The sequence below is a fragment of the Aethina tumida genome, chromosome 7, assembly GCF_024364675.1.
Source record: "Aethina tumida isolate Nest 87 chromosome 7, icAetTumi1.1, whole genome shotgun sequence".
Lineage (NCBI taxonomy): Eukaryota > Metazoa > Arthropoda > Insecta > Coleoptera > Nitidulidae > Aethina > Aethina tumida.
Genome location: NC_065441.1, coordinates 9,543,448 through 9,562,024, shown reverse-complemented (window position 1 = coordinate 9,562,024; position 18,577 = coordinate 9,543,448). Strand labels below are relative to the sequence as shown.

Sequence of the window (18,577 nt, the reverse complement as noted above, 5' to 3'; positions counted from 1 at the left end):
TAAGTATAATGTATAAGTAAAAGGTGGTCCCAAATAATAATACATAATATTTGTGTTAGAATCTTTATTCTGCAAAATATTGTAATATTTCCACAGTTATTGAAAATAAATAAATTATGTAAACTTATAAATTAAATATGGCAATTATAAAATGATAACAGTTCTCAATAAAAATTTCAACGTTCAGATTAAAAGTAATTAAGAAGAACGAATCAGAAACGAAATTAAAAAGAAGTGATTAAACTAAAGATAATTCAAATTAAATTAAGAACGAACTAAACATTACTGTTTTATATATTGTTCAATATACTCAACAGTGTCTCTTAAAATCCTTTTTTCAGTGATTTTCATTCGAATGGCCAGTTTTCGATTTTCAGAAATGTCAGTTTTAAGGATTTCTAAATCGTTTTCTAGAGATGTTTTATAACATGCCAAAAGTAACTTAAGACGATCTTGTAAATATGTCCATGATTTCTTTTCTAGAACCGTATCAAGCGCACACTCGACATATTCCAAGTCGGACGTTTTGTCGCTTTCTAGCCAATGATCCAGTTGGTCTAAAACAAATAAATATAGCGTAAAAGTAGACGACAAATTAAAAATAAATTACCCTCATTCATATTGAACACTCTAAGGAAGGCCAATAACTTTCCTTCAATAGGCCTAGGACCTTTCTTTATTAAAAAGTCGGTAGATCCAGCTATCGACAATTTCCTCAACACTTCCAACCTTTTCTCTTGAAGTGTGTCTGATTTACTGAGTCCTAGTTTTATCCAGTATCCGTCATGTTCGTTATCTTCATACACAAATCTAAAAAATAAGTTCAAAATGACGATATTAGACATATATATCCTAATTTACCCATTGTGAATAAACAAATCGGCATTGCTCCTTGCCCCATAAAAAATAAACAGTTGTTCACCACGTTTGAAATCTCTTAAAGCCAGGCACTCACATTGGTCCAATTGCGGGTTGAAATCTGTTGAAATCTGAGAAAAAAAAAAAGAAAAATAAATTGGTTTGTAATTTTTTAAATATATTGATTACTGATAATTCGATGGTTATTTATCAGCTGGAAGATAAAAATCAAACGCGTAATGGTATTTACCGTTCCGTTGGTGTGATTGCATAAATCCCACAAAGGTATTAAAGCGTTGATCATTTGATCTCCTTTTTGTGAGGGTATGGTATTCTGACGAGTCATTACAGTAGAAACTGCCCAACTGAAAAAAGACATAGACAAAATATAGTAACTTGTTTCTGAGAGTAAATATATGAAAGATACAAATTCCCAGTTCTGATGTTAAAAGATTATAAGTTATTCCTTAAAAATAAAGTGAACTTAAGAAACCCAGACGCCCGAGTACTTTGCATTAAAATGCTTTCACTTCTATTTGTATGGACAAAATACCATAAATTATTTGTGATTCTACTTGAGGTTACTCGTGTAACCCAATATCATTAGTGTTACCACACAAATACTCTTGCTTTTCGAATACTTTCATTGTATTATTATAAATTTAAATGTCTATGCGACTGAATTGAATGCAAAACTAGATTTATCTACAATTAACAAGGTGCATTGTTTCAAGTGATTTTTTCAGCTAATTGTTAAAACGAAAGCAAAAATGATTTCTTTATATAAATAAAGGTTCGTGTTCGAACGAAAGCTGCTATGGGAAACTTGGGAGATAACTCCCATGTTAATTTAAATTGGTGCACGCAAAATATGAAAATGAATTTCACTCTGAATACTTTTACTGTTGTAATTAATACGGTTAAAATTACTTTTTAAAAAATTTGAGATATTTCAGTTACTATTTTCAACTGAAATAAGAAGATTTATATAATAACAAGATTAGTTTAATAATTGGTAATCTCACGGTGTTCCACTTCAATTAGCGTGTAAATCAGTTTTATAACAATCTGGTTTAAAATACTTGTTATTGCATAACAAAAATGTATGAAAACTTTACAGTTAAACAATGTATAAAAATTGTAGTAACTAAATTCCGATGTTATAATAGAATGCATAACCTTAATTGATATCAACAACAGATAAAACTACGTCGCATTCTAGTCTCAGGTGGATGAATATTTAAAGTGAAAACAAATAGGCTTAAAGTTGTTATTAACCTAAATTCTGGTTACCATATGTTTGTAACTACATTTTGGACAAATAAAAAGTAATTTAATTTCTCTTTCTGATTTATAAATATATGTTAATTTTTCGTTTTTTTTTTTTACTTTTACTCTTTATCTGACCTGATTCTCGAAAAAAATCCATATTTAAAAAAGATCTTTTAATTCAAGAAAATATATAAATAAATTTTCACTGTATCTTTATAAAAGACTTCAACATTCAAGAATAATTTAATAGAGACGAATTTCGAAGAACGTTTTCCAATTATTATTTTGAACTTTCTTTACTGTATAGCCAATAAGGCTGACTCTCCGTGATGTTACCAAATAAAAAACTGATCGCAAGATGGCAAATAGTTTAATTGGCATGGATATCGAATGTCACGCGACCGAATTCAAGGTCGTTCTTGGCCTACTGCCGATGGCGATTTCATGTTATCAAAGAAAAGTGTGCGTGCGATGCACTTTCACCTACAATCTTTTCTCGTTGCAATTCTAAATACTGACGTTAAAACAATAAGTTTAATAAATATTGATCAGTAATTTTATATCAATCAATGTCGAATCAATCAAAGTCAAATTAGATTTGGTTCAAATTGGTTCAAATCAAATTCAACATAATTTATTTGATTTTTTTATTAATTTTTTACAATTTCTGTTTAATCCTATTGTTCTTATTATCTGGACAACAATAATTTATGTTTGGCCGAATAATATACTATGTGACTCCAATCTGTTGGTAAGATTTCATTGTTTGGTGTCTGGGGTGAGAAGTATACGAAAATTCATGTACTCATTGACTCGTCTTGGTTCATTCATGATACTTCTATTAGGTGTTTAAGGTCTGTTAAAGTCTGATGGGACTGTGACTCCTGTCTACGATGTATCTAATCTGTTCAATCGGTGATAAGTCGAGAGATAGTACCATATTACTATTTTAGAATGAATCAATAATATTGCAGCATAACAGCGTAATGTAACATAAAATTACGTATCAATCATTAATAATCTAACAATTAATAAATTAACTATTTAACTATACTTCTTTTCATTTTCTTTGTTCAGCCTGTATGGTACTTAAATAGAAGTAAATAATTTATAATCAAAATACTCAGATTAAGTAAGAGCTGATTATTAGTGTAATAAATAAACATACTTTTTATGTATTCAAATTGGTTGGAGAAAAAAATAAGTAATTGTGTTTTTCTCTCGAACAACATGATATCCTGAAAAAAATATTTTTGGTAAATAAAGTCTTACAGTTTAAATAACTATCACTTATTTATGTTACTAATAAACCATAGATATTTTTAATTACCATAAAAGAAACTAAGACGTAGTGTGTTTTTACTCGCTGAACACATGACTTGAATAATGTTTCATTGGTTTCTTTTTTAGTTTAATGTTTATGACAAAGCTAATGTTCAAACGGTGCCCGAACGAATGATGTAAACATAAGGAAATTTATTGGAAAGCGATCATCAGACATATGGGCAATTCATGATTTTATTTGTTTTGTAATTGATAAGCATTCATTGCGTAGAATTGCGTTAAAGTGCCTACAATTACACGGTGCATGGTATAATTATAAAACGTAACAAATTTTAAAATTTTCCTTTTCTAGTAGTGATTATGATATAAGCTGTCTAAACTGATAAATTATATTTAGGATGTTTCTTCGAATATAAGTATAGTGTTATGAATTTACTTTTTAATATATTCTAAATCAATTTCAGAAATGTTACTACTATTGTAGATCTACTAGATATTACTCTATTATAAAAATTACTATTATATATTCTTATTATTTAAATGTTATATATATTTTTCTCAATTGAGCTGGAAATAAATATAGGAACTTTAATTTTGAAATAGATTTAATGATTATATCTGTTTTATTTAATATAACATTAATACTTTGTAAAATATTTGTTTAATATTATGGCACACCTTCGTTGCATAGATTTGTCCATTTTCTATTACTCGTGACAAGTCTATATTCCTCCAAGCTTCTTGAATTACTGTGAGGAGTTAAATTTATAAAAATTTTATATCAAATTTGGTTATAAATGTTTTCTATAGGGTGGATGTCTGGAGATTGAGACAAGCAAATCAAAACAACGATATTTTGGTCTTCTATCCAATTCGTTACAATTTTGGATTTGTATATATGTAAGTAAATTGTTGTTTAACATATTAATAAATATTTTTTATATAAAATTTTAAATAAGTTCTAAGCATAGATAAACTTAACTACTGGAAATACTAAGCCTATTAATATATGGTAATAAAAATTAATTTTATATGATTTGACATTATTTTATAAAAACACTTATAATTTTCTTGACATTAATTTTATTTATAAATGTAATAAAATATTTCATAATTTTCCACTTCTTTGCTTACAAAACATACACTACAATAAATGTTCAAGAAAGTTGATAATGTAGCTAAATAATTTAATTATAATGGAGAAAAGTTTCTAAACGTTTATTGTTCATAACTTATTTATATTACAATAAATAATAAGTGAAGGAGAGCATCTTCAATAAAACGAATTGAAGTAAGTGTGATATAATATTTATAATTGTTTCCTTAACATTTACAAGTAAACATGTAACTACGCTTTTGAAATATCAATAATGATTGAAAATTACAAATATTGTCTCCTCAATGAAACATAAAAGAGAAACCACTTCGAGTAATTAAAAAGCCGGCTCGCTAAAATTAATTTACTGAGTAATTAGTACTTTCTTTTAAAAACTTTTTCACGTAACAATTTCTATCAATAAAGAATAAATAATTGAACATATTCAAATATAATAAAAACAATGAAATTTATGATATTGTTAATTTATATCAATGATATCAATTTGCAATGCATATGTCAGTTATTACGTATAAATTTTATTTCAATTTTTGTTTATTCCTAAGATTAATATGATTTTTAAATTAATTTTAATTATAAAATTCTTTATTAAATATAATGTGATAATAATACAGTGAGGTCAGTACCGAATAGTTTTTTTGTTAGTTATTAGGGAGGCTTTTTACAATCTCAGTGTATAATTTTTAATTTAATTATTTTAGTTTTATCGACATACTCTATAATAATATCATGTAATATCATTGAACAGACAAATAATGGACCTTAACTACAAACTTTCGTACATTTAAAGATTACTTTCAATTTTTACCTTACTTGAATGAACCGACAAATTGTGATGGCGCAGTTTCGTAATCTTATCTTATTGTTAGTTGGAATTTAATAATATATTTTATAACACTACTTACAATGAAAATAATATTAATTGGAAGACTTGTTACATGGATTTTAAAATTCGCCAGTATGTCGCAGGATGTACTAATTGCTTTTTCCGGTTTATTAACTTTCACATCAACATCATATCATATAATTTAAAATTACCTACCGCGATTTTAATTTTGATTAACAAGCTCAAGTACTTTCTCTATAAACAATTTAAAAATTAGTTGCTGATTAGGTACCTAATCACTGTTGTTTTTTAAATTTAAAGGCACACTCAGGCAAAAATGATAAATATACCGTGCTGGCGATAACTGTTCCCTTCTGAGAATTGATACAAATAATTAAAATAAATTAATCATGAATTTTTTACAAACTTAAAACTGTTAGGTTAGGTTATATCATTCCAACTTGAAATTCTTCATCTCCTTCATTGATACATTCCTCTGATGCAAGTATATTTTTAAACACGAGTGAAGTAGGTAATTATAAATTGTAAAAATACACAGAGAATAATTAACTATAGTGTATTGTCATTGACAACTCTTCCAACTAATAAGAAATCCATCTGCAACCACGTGTTTATCATGCACCAAAATTCGTACCTAGTTTGAACGGAGTATATATAGATTTTGTTTTACTGAGTGTAATATTATTTTAGGAAAATTATATAAATAAATTGATTTATGAATGATGCATGAAGCACCTTGTACATATACCACATATACAGTGTGGTAGAGAAGGAAATAACCTTTTGAGCTAGTGTTTCAGCTTTCGGTAAAGAATTATTTTATTTTTTTAATGTATTTCACTATAAAAAACAACATTTAACAATTAACACTATTTTTTTATAAAATTGTAAAATTTAAATTTCGTTTCAAAAACAGATAATTATTATGGGTACGCATGTTGATTGCTTCCTAGTAAAGATTACAGACGCAACATAAGTGAAATCACCTCCTGTTCCCAATACATTTTTTTGTACATTCAATGAATTAATTTTTGCACCATATGTTACAAAGCTTAGCAAAAAACGTAGCAAATGATTGACATATGCGTTTATATTTGATGGATTCGTAAATAGTAATTAACGAATCGCAGTGCTCACTGAAAATTATACAATTATTTTCCAGGAAGAAATTCTTATTAAACTCTCACTCGCCGCACAGAATTTAAGAGATTTATTATCTATATAACGTGCATTTGGAAGCATAACCAGGTAATACAGGTAACACAATTTTGAAAATATTATTGGGATAAATATAAATGTTTGTTGATATTATTTACAAATTATACATTCTGCATAAATATAATAACATTTAATGATTGAAAATCCAAAGTGTGTCTGTCTCGTTATTTTCATTGAGCAACATTTAAGGGTTGACGTCTACAATATAATTTGTAATTTCAAGAAAATACTAACTAATACTGACTAACTCAATAATGTGTACTAATTTTTTTAATCAATAGAACTATATACAATTTATTTGCCTGCAGTTTATCCTGTTAAGTATCAAAAGTCATTTAACATTTTTTTTTAAATAATTTTGATAAAATATGGCAAATAGGTTAAAATTTAGACATGACTTAAAATTTCAGAATTTGTATAATTTTTGCATAAATGAAACAGCTACAAATCTTCAAGTGATCAATCAACATAATTAAACAATATCATCTGCATATTTTCTTTTTTATTATAAAAAATGTGTTGCACCACTTATCAATTAATGTCAATAAATTTTCATTATAGTACATGTTCTAAGTTACCAGTCCATGATGGATAAGAAAAAAAAACAATGGTAAATTGCATTATGTGCATTTCTGGAATACCTCTCCCTGATAAAATACCATAGAGAAAGCTTCAGCCGGTAGTATGACAGATAAGTCACCGGTACAGTTTACCCCCTCCAAACAATGTGAAAGGATCTGAAGATACGACTTCTGAACGAAGCACATGTCCACAATCAAACGAGACATTAGCACGCACTGTTCCTTTGTAAACAACTGTTTTATGAAGTGTCATCGCGAAATCGGACGTTTAATGGTATTTGATTTGACAACGAAGTGAAAACGAGACGATGAAGTTTTTGGTGCTTGGTGCATTCGCAGTCCTTTTTTGTTCTATTTGTGCCCAGGATAATTCCGAGTCTGAGGACACTACGGACACTCAAAGGGAAATAAGAGAATTTAATCCTGATGTAAGTACTCAAATTATAAATTTAATTGAATATTTTTGTTTAATATAAAAATAACAATTGAATATTATGAAACATTCATTAAGAATATACCATTTTCGAGAAAAATCGATCAATTAGATTCAGTATTGAGTCAACCAGAAAATATTTTATGAATGCGTTGTTATTAATTAGTTACAGAATTGTTTTTAAATTAATCCAGTCGATTTTCTAAGAACTAACGACAATTAATTCATTCTTTGATATGTAAATGAAGGAGAAGAAGCTTGTTGATCATAATTTTCTGTGTAAATTAAGTGTTTTGAAAATATTTTTATTAAATACAAGGTTAGTAAAATGTCACATTATTTTGAAAATTAATTTTATAGCATTCAATTATGTCAGAAATAATTAACCTAACTTTATTCCAATGAATGTGAATGAATGAAAGACGTTTTATTTAAGTATTCCAAAATTAAAATATTCGAATAGTTAAATGTCCAAATAATATTAATATAATATAAATATTATTTTTTAAATTTTATTCTTTAATTCGAATTTCAATGTTTCAAATAAAATAGTGAATTAAATTACAATATATTATTTTCTAAAAATAAATAATTTATGTATATAATAAATTTCTTAAATTAGAAATTTGGATTCGAATTATTTCAATATTCACTTTATATAATAAATATTTAATGAATTAATATTGAATCTTTGAATAAATAAAAAACTTTAAAATTTAATTATTTATTCCAAAAAAAGAATATTCGAATAATTTCAATATTCAATTTAATGAATGAATATTGAAAATTAAAAAATAATTTATATACATTAAATATGTAGTTAAATATTTGTTTAAACAATATTCGAATAATTTTAATATTCAGTTTAATGAATGATCGAATGAATGTAGGAATTAAAAATTAAAAATAATTTATATATAACGAATAATCCATAAAAAATTAAATATTCGTTTAGAAAATATTGGAATGATTTCAATATGCTATTTAATGAAAGAAATAATATTGGAATATCTTAATTTTAAAAATTTAATTAAATGATGTAGATTTTCACTTGAATTACATTAAATTTGGTAAATAATTAACATGTTTTAATGTTCTCTTTATTTTATTAAAATTTGTTATTAAAATATGTTAAATTGATTTAGCCTAGAATTCACATGGTTGAATCGATTTAAATGACACAAAGAGATATGTGAATAAAACTCAATATAGCAACTTGATTCAGTTCTAAGGAGAAAACATTTTTCACATAATGGATACATTTTAAACGTGATACTGATTTACTGGATAGTGAAAGTAGAGGAACTGTATGTGTTTAAAACTGAATTTTTATTGATGATATCAGTTGTATGAAGACCGTTTAATGTAAACAATGAATAAGATTACGCCGTAAAAGTAACACTCCACCTTATATGGAAATCGTACAATGTTTTGTGATATTGAAATAGCAATGATATAAAGTATAAATAACTGACAAGGTTCAAAAACAAAATTAAAAATATTTTCTTATTATTCCATTCTGATAGCAAACTAAACAATATTTTGTATTGTATTAAGAATTATTAATAAATGGCAAATAATTATACCATAGTTATTGATAAAATTTGTTTATAATTTAATTTAATGAAAGTATGAATGGAAAATGATAAAATTATCTGGTGTACAATTATTCGAAAATTCGAATATAAATAACCTTAGACTGAATCTTGTTATTTTGCAAATTTATTGTGCTGTTACAAGGTAAACTAAAAATGTCTGTCGAACAATTAATTCAATATACGATTAAACCTTAAACCAGAAGATATCGCATACTATCAACAAAAGTCTTCTTAATAAACACTAATTCAGTGAAAATATTAATTGGCTTATTATTTTGCCATACGGTAGTTGTCTTAATTGAACAGCATGCTTCATTTCGATCCATTGTTTCATTGATATTACAGACACCAACCATTCGTTTCCCGAACAATGCAAATAACTGAAGACAAATGCGTACATTTCCTGATTTCTCCGATGCCGGTCGGATAGCAGGCTGCTTTTCGATAAACCGATGTAAATTACGAAAGAGACAATTTCTCAATTTGCAACAGTCGACAAAAGACACCAGCAGACGTGTGCATGTGTTGACTGCTCCTAAATTATGCTGGTTTCATAATTAATTTCGTATATTTCTTCAGCAACGATCGAAATGCATTCTAATTGTGAGCTAATAGAGTTAACACTTTATGATTATCTTATTCACAACTATATAATGAATTGAGGTCTAATATGTTATGCTGGGGGTGAAAATTTATTTAAAAATCTAATAAAAGGAGTTAAAAAGGCCAATAATTGTTCCCACACACCTTTTATAAGGTTGTAGTAGATCCTTCTTGTTCAATTATTATTTGAATAAATTTGTATATATTTCAATTTCTTTTTATTAAAACTGTATATATTATTTGGAAGTTTTGTATGCTCTTCTTATTAATGCATTTGGAGAAGGTACTGTAAGTGATGGAATACTTGGATTGATTAATATTTTGGAATTTTAGCCCCTAATATTTCCTCTGCTTTTAACACGATGTAAAAACAAAAATTGTCAGAATCTAAAAAGGCAAATCCCTATTTTAAATATTGAAGTGAAACTTTTTATACATACATAATATAATACACGAAATAAATAAAGGATTTAAAAGAAATCATTTAAAATGTATAGAAAGTGAGTTGTAAACAAACGAGAACTTTTTTATGTGGTGTTGACCCAAAAATACATGAACAGAATTTCTTTTCATTAAACTAGTTTATCATTTAGGTATTTTACTGTTAATGAATTTTATTTATGACAATAAAAATGGTAATCTCCAGGATAAACCTTTAAATATGTTAAGTACTGCTATCAAGGATTATACGAGTACAATCTGGTGGCTTTGTGCCTTCTGTCGTTCTCGTTAAAAGGAAAAGTTACTATATTAAATCTGATTTTACATAATATAGAAGCAAGATAAAATGTACATTCCTATAACATGTTCTTGTACAAGAAAAATGTTAAATTAACAATTTATGACTCTATATCTATGGTTAACATTTTTAAAGGTCGTACAATTTTTTGAACATGACTTTTATTGTAGCTATTTTAATGTCTATTAGAATGTTACACACGTAGTTCCCTTTTTAAAAATTTACATAATATACATTCTTACGCAAATATGCATGTGTATGTTGATATAATACCAATTTTATTCATTCAATCAATTTAATATTATTTATTCTCACAATCTCTACCGACTTTATCCATAATTAGATTTAATTTAAATAATTTAACTTATTAAATGAAACTGAGACGTCATCTAGAGCAAAGACATAAAACATAAAATAATATAATAAATTACATAAGTAATGTAAAAATTTTAAATTTTAGCCAAAACCATCTTAATAACTTTATTTTTCTTGAAATACTTTTTTATTGCTTTTTTGAATAAACAGTTACAGATTTATTGTTTAGTATAAAATAAAATTTTGTATTACATATAGATAAATAATAAAACTCCAGACATCAATAGTGCCTTGATAATGTCTACACTTAATTGTTATTTCAGGGACTCTTGAGGAATTTGGATACAAAGAATAGATAAAAATTGTCTTAGTTCTCTAAAGGTTTTAAGCCTGGTTGATGATTATCTAAACACTCCCAGTTCACTGGGGAAAATCCAATGCATGCATAGGTTGAAAGTCGCATTATCGTCCAGGAAACGTTACAAAGTAGTTTATAATCTTCCTAAATTTTACTGTTCATTTGTATTTTCACAGATGGACAATTGGGATTTTCCTTTAAAATATCCATTACCAAAATTATACCATCTCTTAAAAGGTATCAAATTTCTGGGCATTCCAGGTATTGTCTGTTCATAACTGATTCTCAATGGGAATTTCCCATTTTTGTATACAGTGTCTATATTTCATAGCTTCACCTCACAAGCAAAAAGATTTGTTTTGTAAATCAGTTTTTGGAACTCCATACAGAAGAAAGAATGAAATATTATTCTTGATGGTTTGTTGTTTCTATCATTCACATAATTATTTTAAGCCGATTCAGTTCTCAAATTTTAGAATAAAGACTCAAAATTAGATCTCCATCTGTCGAATGTATTTTATTCGGAAACAGCTACTTCTAATAAATTTTACACATAATTATTGCTTGTATTGATTATAAAAAAACACAAATTAAAAATGAAGAGGTCACATGAAACAATACATATTACATTACACATTAAATTAAATATTTAATCTTGTAATAAATAAAAACTACCTACTTAATGACAATTAAAACATAATTTTTATTCGAAATACGAATTGTTTCGAAACAATAAATGCATCGTAATACTTTTTCTGAGCACGTAAATATGTAAAAGTGCGAGTTATAATAGTTATTATCTAAAATCACATGCTGATATTGACTTTCAAATGCTTGTGGATACGAGTTATTTTGTAAGAAGACTAGTTTTTCAATTGCCGACTGCATGCTCCATATTCCATTTAATTTAACGCTTATAATCACTACATATTTTAATTTTGAACAGGTGTCTGTTTAATTGGAACATATTATCTGATTCAAAAGCCGTTATGCGAAAATGAAAGTGGGCATCAAGGAAGCGGCAACATTTGTAAAAATATATTGTGGTTCATTCATTCATTTTCAATGCTATTAGTTATATAAGTTAATATTATTTAATGTTAACGAATGTACATATAATTAAAATACTGTTTTCCGAACATTTTGTTATGCCTGTTTTTTGATCTGTTGTATATTTTTATGCGAAATATTTGCATTTGTTGATGTATAATTTATTACAAACACAGGTTTTATCTAAATAACCTTCAGTATATGCGTATTTTTGCTGAATAGATGCAAGTTACATAAATAACTTTTATTGTATCATAACAATAGTCAACAGACTGTTATACCTTAACTATATGAAATTATTTCCTTCTATTTATTCATTAATATTATTACATATATGATAGTAACCAGTCAGGAAAATATATATACGTAACTTATAACGTAATAACTATGGCATTTGCCTAATTGTAAAATATTTCTTCACATAACTAAAATTTACTATTGTAAACACAATATTAGAATTACAAACCATATTTGTTTTATTACAGAGTTGGCGAGTCGTGCAGAACTACCCATCCGAAGGTACATCCGGATGGATTCCACACGACTCACAGGAACTGCCGGAACAGTATCCAAAACGAAGACGCCTACGTAAAAGGAAACGAAGGCCACCAATGGTCAGTTTAACCGAATCTTCATCCGAGGATTATCCAAGTGACAGAATTATAGTACGCAAAAGACTTCGACCAATGAGATTGGAACCGTTGCGCGAACCATGGGAGGAACTTGATGATGAAATCGTCAGGAGGCCTTACGTACGTAGAAGAGTTGCTCCGACATACGAGTCGCCTGATGATTCATCCGATGAGGGATACGAAAAAGTCAATATTAATCCTATTGGGGCCACACTGCAGTTCCAGGAGGAGGAAGATACTACCAGAAAGTACGAAAACGAAGTGATATCCAACGGTGATGTAAATCAAGAAGAAAATGTGGTGTATGGTAAATCTCAAAATATATCACCAAATCCACCAGAAGATACTGTAAGAGAAGACGCTAATACTCGGCCAACTCCAGATTTGAAGACTTTACTTAAACAAAACAGTGGAACGTTAAGTTTAAGTGAAATATTACAACAGAAAAACTTATCACTATCAGAACTGTTAACAGGGAATGAAAAAGCAATTTCAGTTTTAACAGAAAAACCAGAAAGTTTGCTTGAACAAGATAGACAAACAGACATAAAATATCGAAGACTACCACCCTCTATAGGTCTTAAAAAATCGACAAGCAGAGTATTTGTACAACAAGAAGAATCTACAGAAAGTCTTCTCTCCAGTAAAGAAACTTTAGAAGCTCAACGGAAACGTTTAGCTTTATTAAACGGATTTAAGGAGAATAGAGTGTATTCAGATGTGCATAAATTTGATGTAATCACTGAACCCACCACAGAAAAAAGAATTTTTGTGCCTTCACATCCAAAGTATTATACTTCTCTCGATTACCGCCCAGATATGAAAAGTATAGACCCGGTAACTGAACCGTATACTACTGAATACGTAACAACTACCTCCACTCCATTTTTACCCACTATGATCACTCATCCCAGCACAACAACTCAAAAGTTAATCAGTAGATCCACGCTTAAACCCAAATCAAAGTTTGGATTGCCAATGACTAATTCAAAGATAATTAAAATGACAACAAAAGTTATTAAAGAGGAAGAAAATTACCCGAAAATTAGTTTTACACCAAAAGAAATTAATGTAAATACAGTGAAAGGGATCTTTGGTAATGATGAAGATGAAACCGAAACAATTAAGGTAACCAAACCAATAGAAAACACTGATGGACCTTTCAGAATGAGTTTAGATTTGTCAGTTCCTATCAATGATGGAGAAATAGGGACGACAGAAACTGAAAAACCAATAGTTACTAGTCCACAACCAGAAAAATTGAAACATGTCACGGCTAAAGAGGAAATCATGGAAATTTTGCAGGATCCTTTAACCAGGGATAAACTGTCCAGGATTCTTGAAATCAGGAATATGACAATTGAAGAGCTTGTCGCCCAAAGAGAACGTGGTTCTAGTCAATTACATTTAGCTGATATATTCCATAATAAAACGCGAGAACCTGAACCTTTAGAAAACGTATTTTTTGGACAAATAAATACGAACATGGACGACATTACAGGCTCTGAGCGAAAGCAGAAAAGCATGAATAGTTTTGACAAACCTCCAATCCATAATAATCCATTTGAGGATACGCATATTACAACGAACAGTAGAGACAATTTTAATACGCAACAACATAAAAAGCCACAAGAATCTTATACGGTTACAAGTTTCCCAACGTATAAGATAGAACTGAATAAAAGTATTAAAGATTCCTTTCAGTGGCCAGAATTGTACCCTAGTCTCTTCCCAAAAATTTACGAAAATAATAATAAAAACCCGAGACCTGAAGTAAAAGTTCCTTCAACCACTGAACAATATGATAATAATGATGGTGACATACAAAGGTTAGAAGAAATTGAGAATAAATTGTCTTCTTTGTCGAACAATAGGTTTAATGTTGATGTGGAGCAACAAAATAGATTTGGAGTAGAAATTGATCAGAACAGATATATTGAACAAGAACACGAGATTGAAGAGCCTTATTTTACTTTGCCGACAGGTGTTAAATCAGCCATTTTGGCAAGCATTGCTATTGTAGGTGCTTCCCTTTTCGTTTTCGTGACCATTCTGGTAATATTCAAGTGGTCCCAGAAGCATAAGCAGAGGTTAAATTATTGCAGTAGTTTATCTTCAAAATTTAGGTCTCCTATTTTGGATAACGAACCAAAGAGAACAATAAAAACGTTTATGAATGAAACGTTAGGAAAAAAGAAAAATAATTATTACAACTATAACAAATCACATATACAAAGTATGTCTGATGAAATTTGGGACAATGATAGAAAACCGTATTAGAATTTAAAATTATCATTTATCAATAAGACTTCTGTTATTTATTATTAATTTTATAATTATTTATGTGATCTGTTATGTGCAATATATTTAGTTTAAATTATAAAGACTAACGAGTTATTTTGAAAATATTGTTTTCATTCGATGAATGAAAAAATAATGAAAAATCTACTTTTAATTATTTTTAATTTAGTCATTTTGTGTATTCGTTAGATATAAAAAGTAGGACTTATCCACATTATAAGATATTAGAGTTAATTAGTGCTGCATCCATTTGTTCCTTTAGTGCGACTTATTTTCTCTGTTATTTTTTGACTTGTTATCGTTGTTAAATTGTTTATAATTTTGTAAAATAAAGATATTTCCGCAAACATTGTTTTTATTTAATGGATAATTTTTGCCTATTTTTTAATAAAAGGTAATTTACTAATTAAGTTAATTAATTATTAATATTAATTTTCCTTTATTATTCCTTTAAGATTTTTCTATTATTTAAATTAGAATTTGCCGCAATATCTAGTTAATAGTAGAAATAACAATATTATAAATAGGCCTGAGAAATAAATGTTATTTACATGTTTCTATAAATAGCTCTACTCACAAATTAAACCCAGAATGTCAATACAAATTGATAATATATTTTTTTAGTTGGCGTTAAGTAACGCAATAAACAGCAAAATCAGTTTTTAAAAATATATCAGTAGGTTTCAAGGTAGACATTGGCAATTAGTAAAGCCAATCGATCGATAGAAACTCAATACTTAGAACTGATCGAGATCAGACGCAAGAAAGTCAAGATAACGTTATTTACCAAGATAGAGAGACAATTAAAATTTATTTGCAGTTTATACTTATTAGCTTAGTAGATTGCATTGAAACAAAAATACCGATAGGAAAAGCTATTGATTCTACTGTCCAGTAGAGAAAAAAAGTTGTGACCCCGACGTGATTTGAACACGCAACCTTCTGATCTGGAGTCAGACGCGCTACCGTTGCGCCACGGAGTCTCTTATAAACCTATATTTGTTATAGGTATATAACATAAAATCATTAATTACATGTTACTTCTATAATTGGTACATCAACCGACATTTGAACAAGTTTTATTGAGTCGATCAGCTTTCATAAGTGTAATTGCTCTACAGTGGATAAACTATTAAAAAAAACTTATTTAAACTGTCGTTTCTCTGGTGTGCTTAGGAATTTGAAATATTTTTAATTTAGAATGATTTTCTCCTTATTCTTAGCTGAAATAATTTTTATAACATCCTTACATAAAATAATTAAATTACTTTACTTTTCTGTTATATTAAAACACTTACCAATATTCGTTGTATGTGAATTTCTCCCTCATAATTCTGCTTACGGGATCGTCCGATGTAGAAAACAGTTTGTGAAAATAGGCGTACTGTCTCGCGATACTTTTTATTTGCCTTAATGCTATCTCAAGAGTTGGACTGCCTCTTAGTTCTTCTAACTCATCAATTGTAAAATATAAAACCGTAGTGTAACTCTTTGGTAGAATATCTAAGTAGGGTTTGTAAAACGAATTTTCCTTAAATTTTTCTAGTAACAGGAAAATTGCCAGAGTTACGTTAGGCATGTTCCTTAAAATATGATCTTTATCAATAAGATCCTTTAAAATGCTTTCTTTGGCTTTTTCAACGGTCAACATGATTTTCCGTGGCACAGCTATGACTAAACTGGACTGCGGAATGTCCAGATTCACTTTCAGGCCCAAGTCGTATCCTTTAAATTCGTTGATGCTGCAACCGTTGAATTGCGCGCCGTTTTCTAGTACCCATTTTGAAAAGTTGTCCACGATGTCGCCAGTTGCTCGATTACCGACCGAGTGATTCGAATCTTTATTTAATTGTAACTTTTTAACTTGTTCAACAATCGTACTAATTTCTCTTTGATTTTCCAATGCCTTACTCACGTTAGCCTGTTGAGGTATGGTGCTTATTCTTAACAGTTTGTCGACATTTTCCTGAATTTCTTTGGATAATAATATACGGTGATTTTTTGTTTTTCCTTGTTGTCTAGACTTGAGGGGCTGTCCTTTCCGACCCATGGCACTTGTTTACTTTCAGTTATTGTGGGTAACTAAATTGCAATCACTTTATGTTATACACGTGGGAAATTCCGCCTCAGTGTTATGATCAAATTACTTTATTTATAAATAGAGTTCATTTGGGGCGTCATATCAGAGATGGAGCTGACGTAAACGTTAGGAAACATTTTTGAAAAAAAAACGTTTCTATTTGTGTTGATTCGTAATTTGTACGTTTTATATAAATATTCATTAAGTTTACTATTCTAGAAATCTTGTGTTAATAATAATAAATTTCAAATGTATATGTTGTATGTTTTTCCACAATTAATACAATTATTTTATTAGAAGCTATACTGTGGTGTAACATTTTTTCATATTTAATTTATTCTGTTAAAAGAATTTCTAAAACTAAACATATTTAAATACATATTTTAAATATACGTAAAATAATATCGCAGTTCAGGCAACCAAGTTTACACGTGCCAATTTTTTGTTCTATGACTGTGATGTGGCGCCACTGTCTTCTTTCATCAGCATAAGCAATAGTTGATTTAAAAATTTCGACTTTAGAAATGATTTAGAAATGATCTTCTCATTGTCACAAGTTCTGTGTAACTTTTGAATAGTTATTTATTCTTTCTCATTTTTATTCCAATCTTGATTTGTTAAAATTTCAAAGGTTTCTAGCTGAATAAATAATCAATTCAAATTGTAATACTTGGGATATTTGAATTATATGTTGTCAAAAAAATTGCAGGTGGCGAAAATTCTTTTAAATCATCAATAATTACAGTGAATTTGTTCTTTCATCTGTTTGCCATGATGCCATCATTTTGGTTGCCTGTTTGAGTGAAATCATAAATAGATTTTTGTCTGCACTCCATTCAAACTAGATAAGAAGTAACAGAAATAAATTTAATTGTGTGATCGTAGGTAAGATATTTCTTATTAGTTCATAATTAAATGTCGGCAAAAAAAGTTCATGCCATCCCGGTTACACATCAATTTAATTTATTATTAATATTATCATTAATATTTATTAAAAATTACAGTAAATAAAATTACTAAATATCTTTAGTTTTATGCTAAATTATTGGGTCCAAAAGAATATATTTTTTTTTATTTCTCTAAAAATATTATTTGGACATCTTTAGTTTTAAATAAACCCATCTTGACAATAATGCATGACCATCGTTTAAATTACTTAGTACCTTAAGTGAATACACTGTAGGAGAATGCCCCAAATTAAATTAATCTTGTTCAGTTCACATAAATTTTAATACTATTGAAAGACAATAAAAATAAACAAAATAATTCTAGCCTTCTGCGAAATTTGAGC

General features: G+C 28.1%; 2 protein-coding genes and 1 non-coding gene across 3 annotated transcripts; 1 reads left to right on the top strand and 2 right to left on the bottom strand.

Annotated features, from left to right (window-relative positions):
* Positions 1-49: 49 nt before the first annotated feature.
* LOC109596472 (actin-histidine N-methyltransferase) lies at positions 50-17,392 on the bottom strand. Its single transcript, XM_020012024.2, has 5 exons — positions 16,505-17,392; positions 1,109-1,223; positions 862-989; positions 611-810; positions 50-557 (listed from the first exon to the last, which is right to left on the bottom strand). Exons 1-5 carry the CDS (start codon positions 17,254-17,256, stop codon positions 283-285), a joined length of 1,470 nt encoding a protein of 489 aa, XP_019867583.1. The 5' UTR covers positions 17,257-17,392; the 3' UTR covers positions 50-282.
* LOC109596471 (uncharacterized) lies at positions 7,115-15,553 on the top strand. The gene is made up of 2 exons (XM_020012023.2): positions 7,115-7,605; positions 12,759-15,553. The coding sequence occupies exons 1-2, from the start codon at positions 7,486-7,488 to the stop codon at positions 15,183-15,185; spliced, it is 2,547 nt and encodes an 848-aa protein (XP_019867582.2). The 5' UTR covers positions 7,115-7,485; the 3' UTR covers positions 15,186-15,553.
* On the bottom strand, positions 16,118-16,189 carry Trnaw-cca (transfer RNA tryptophan (anticodon CCA)). Its single transcript has one exon. It is a non-coding gene; the product is annotated as a tRNA-Trp (tRNA).
* Positions 17,393-18,577: the final 1,185 nt, after the last annotated feature.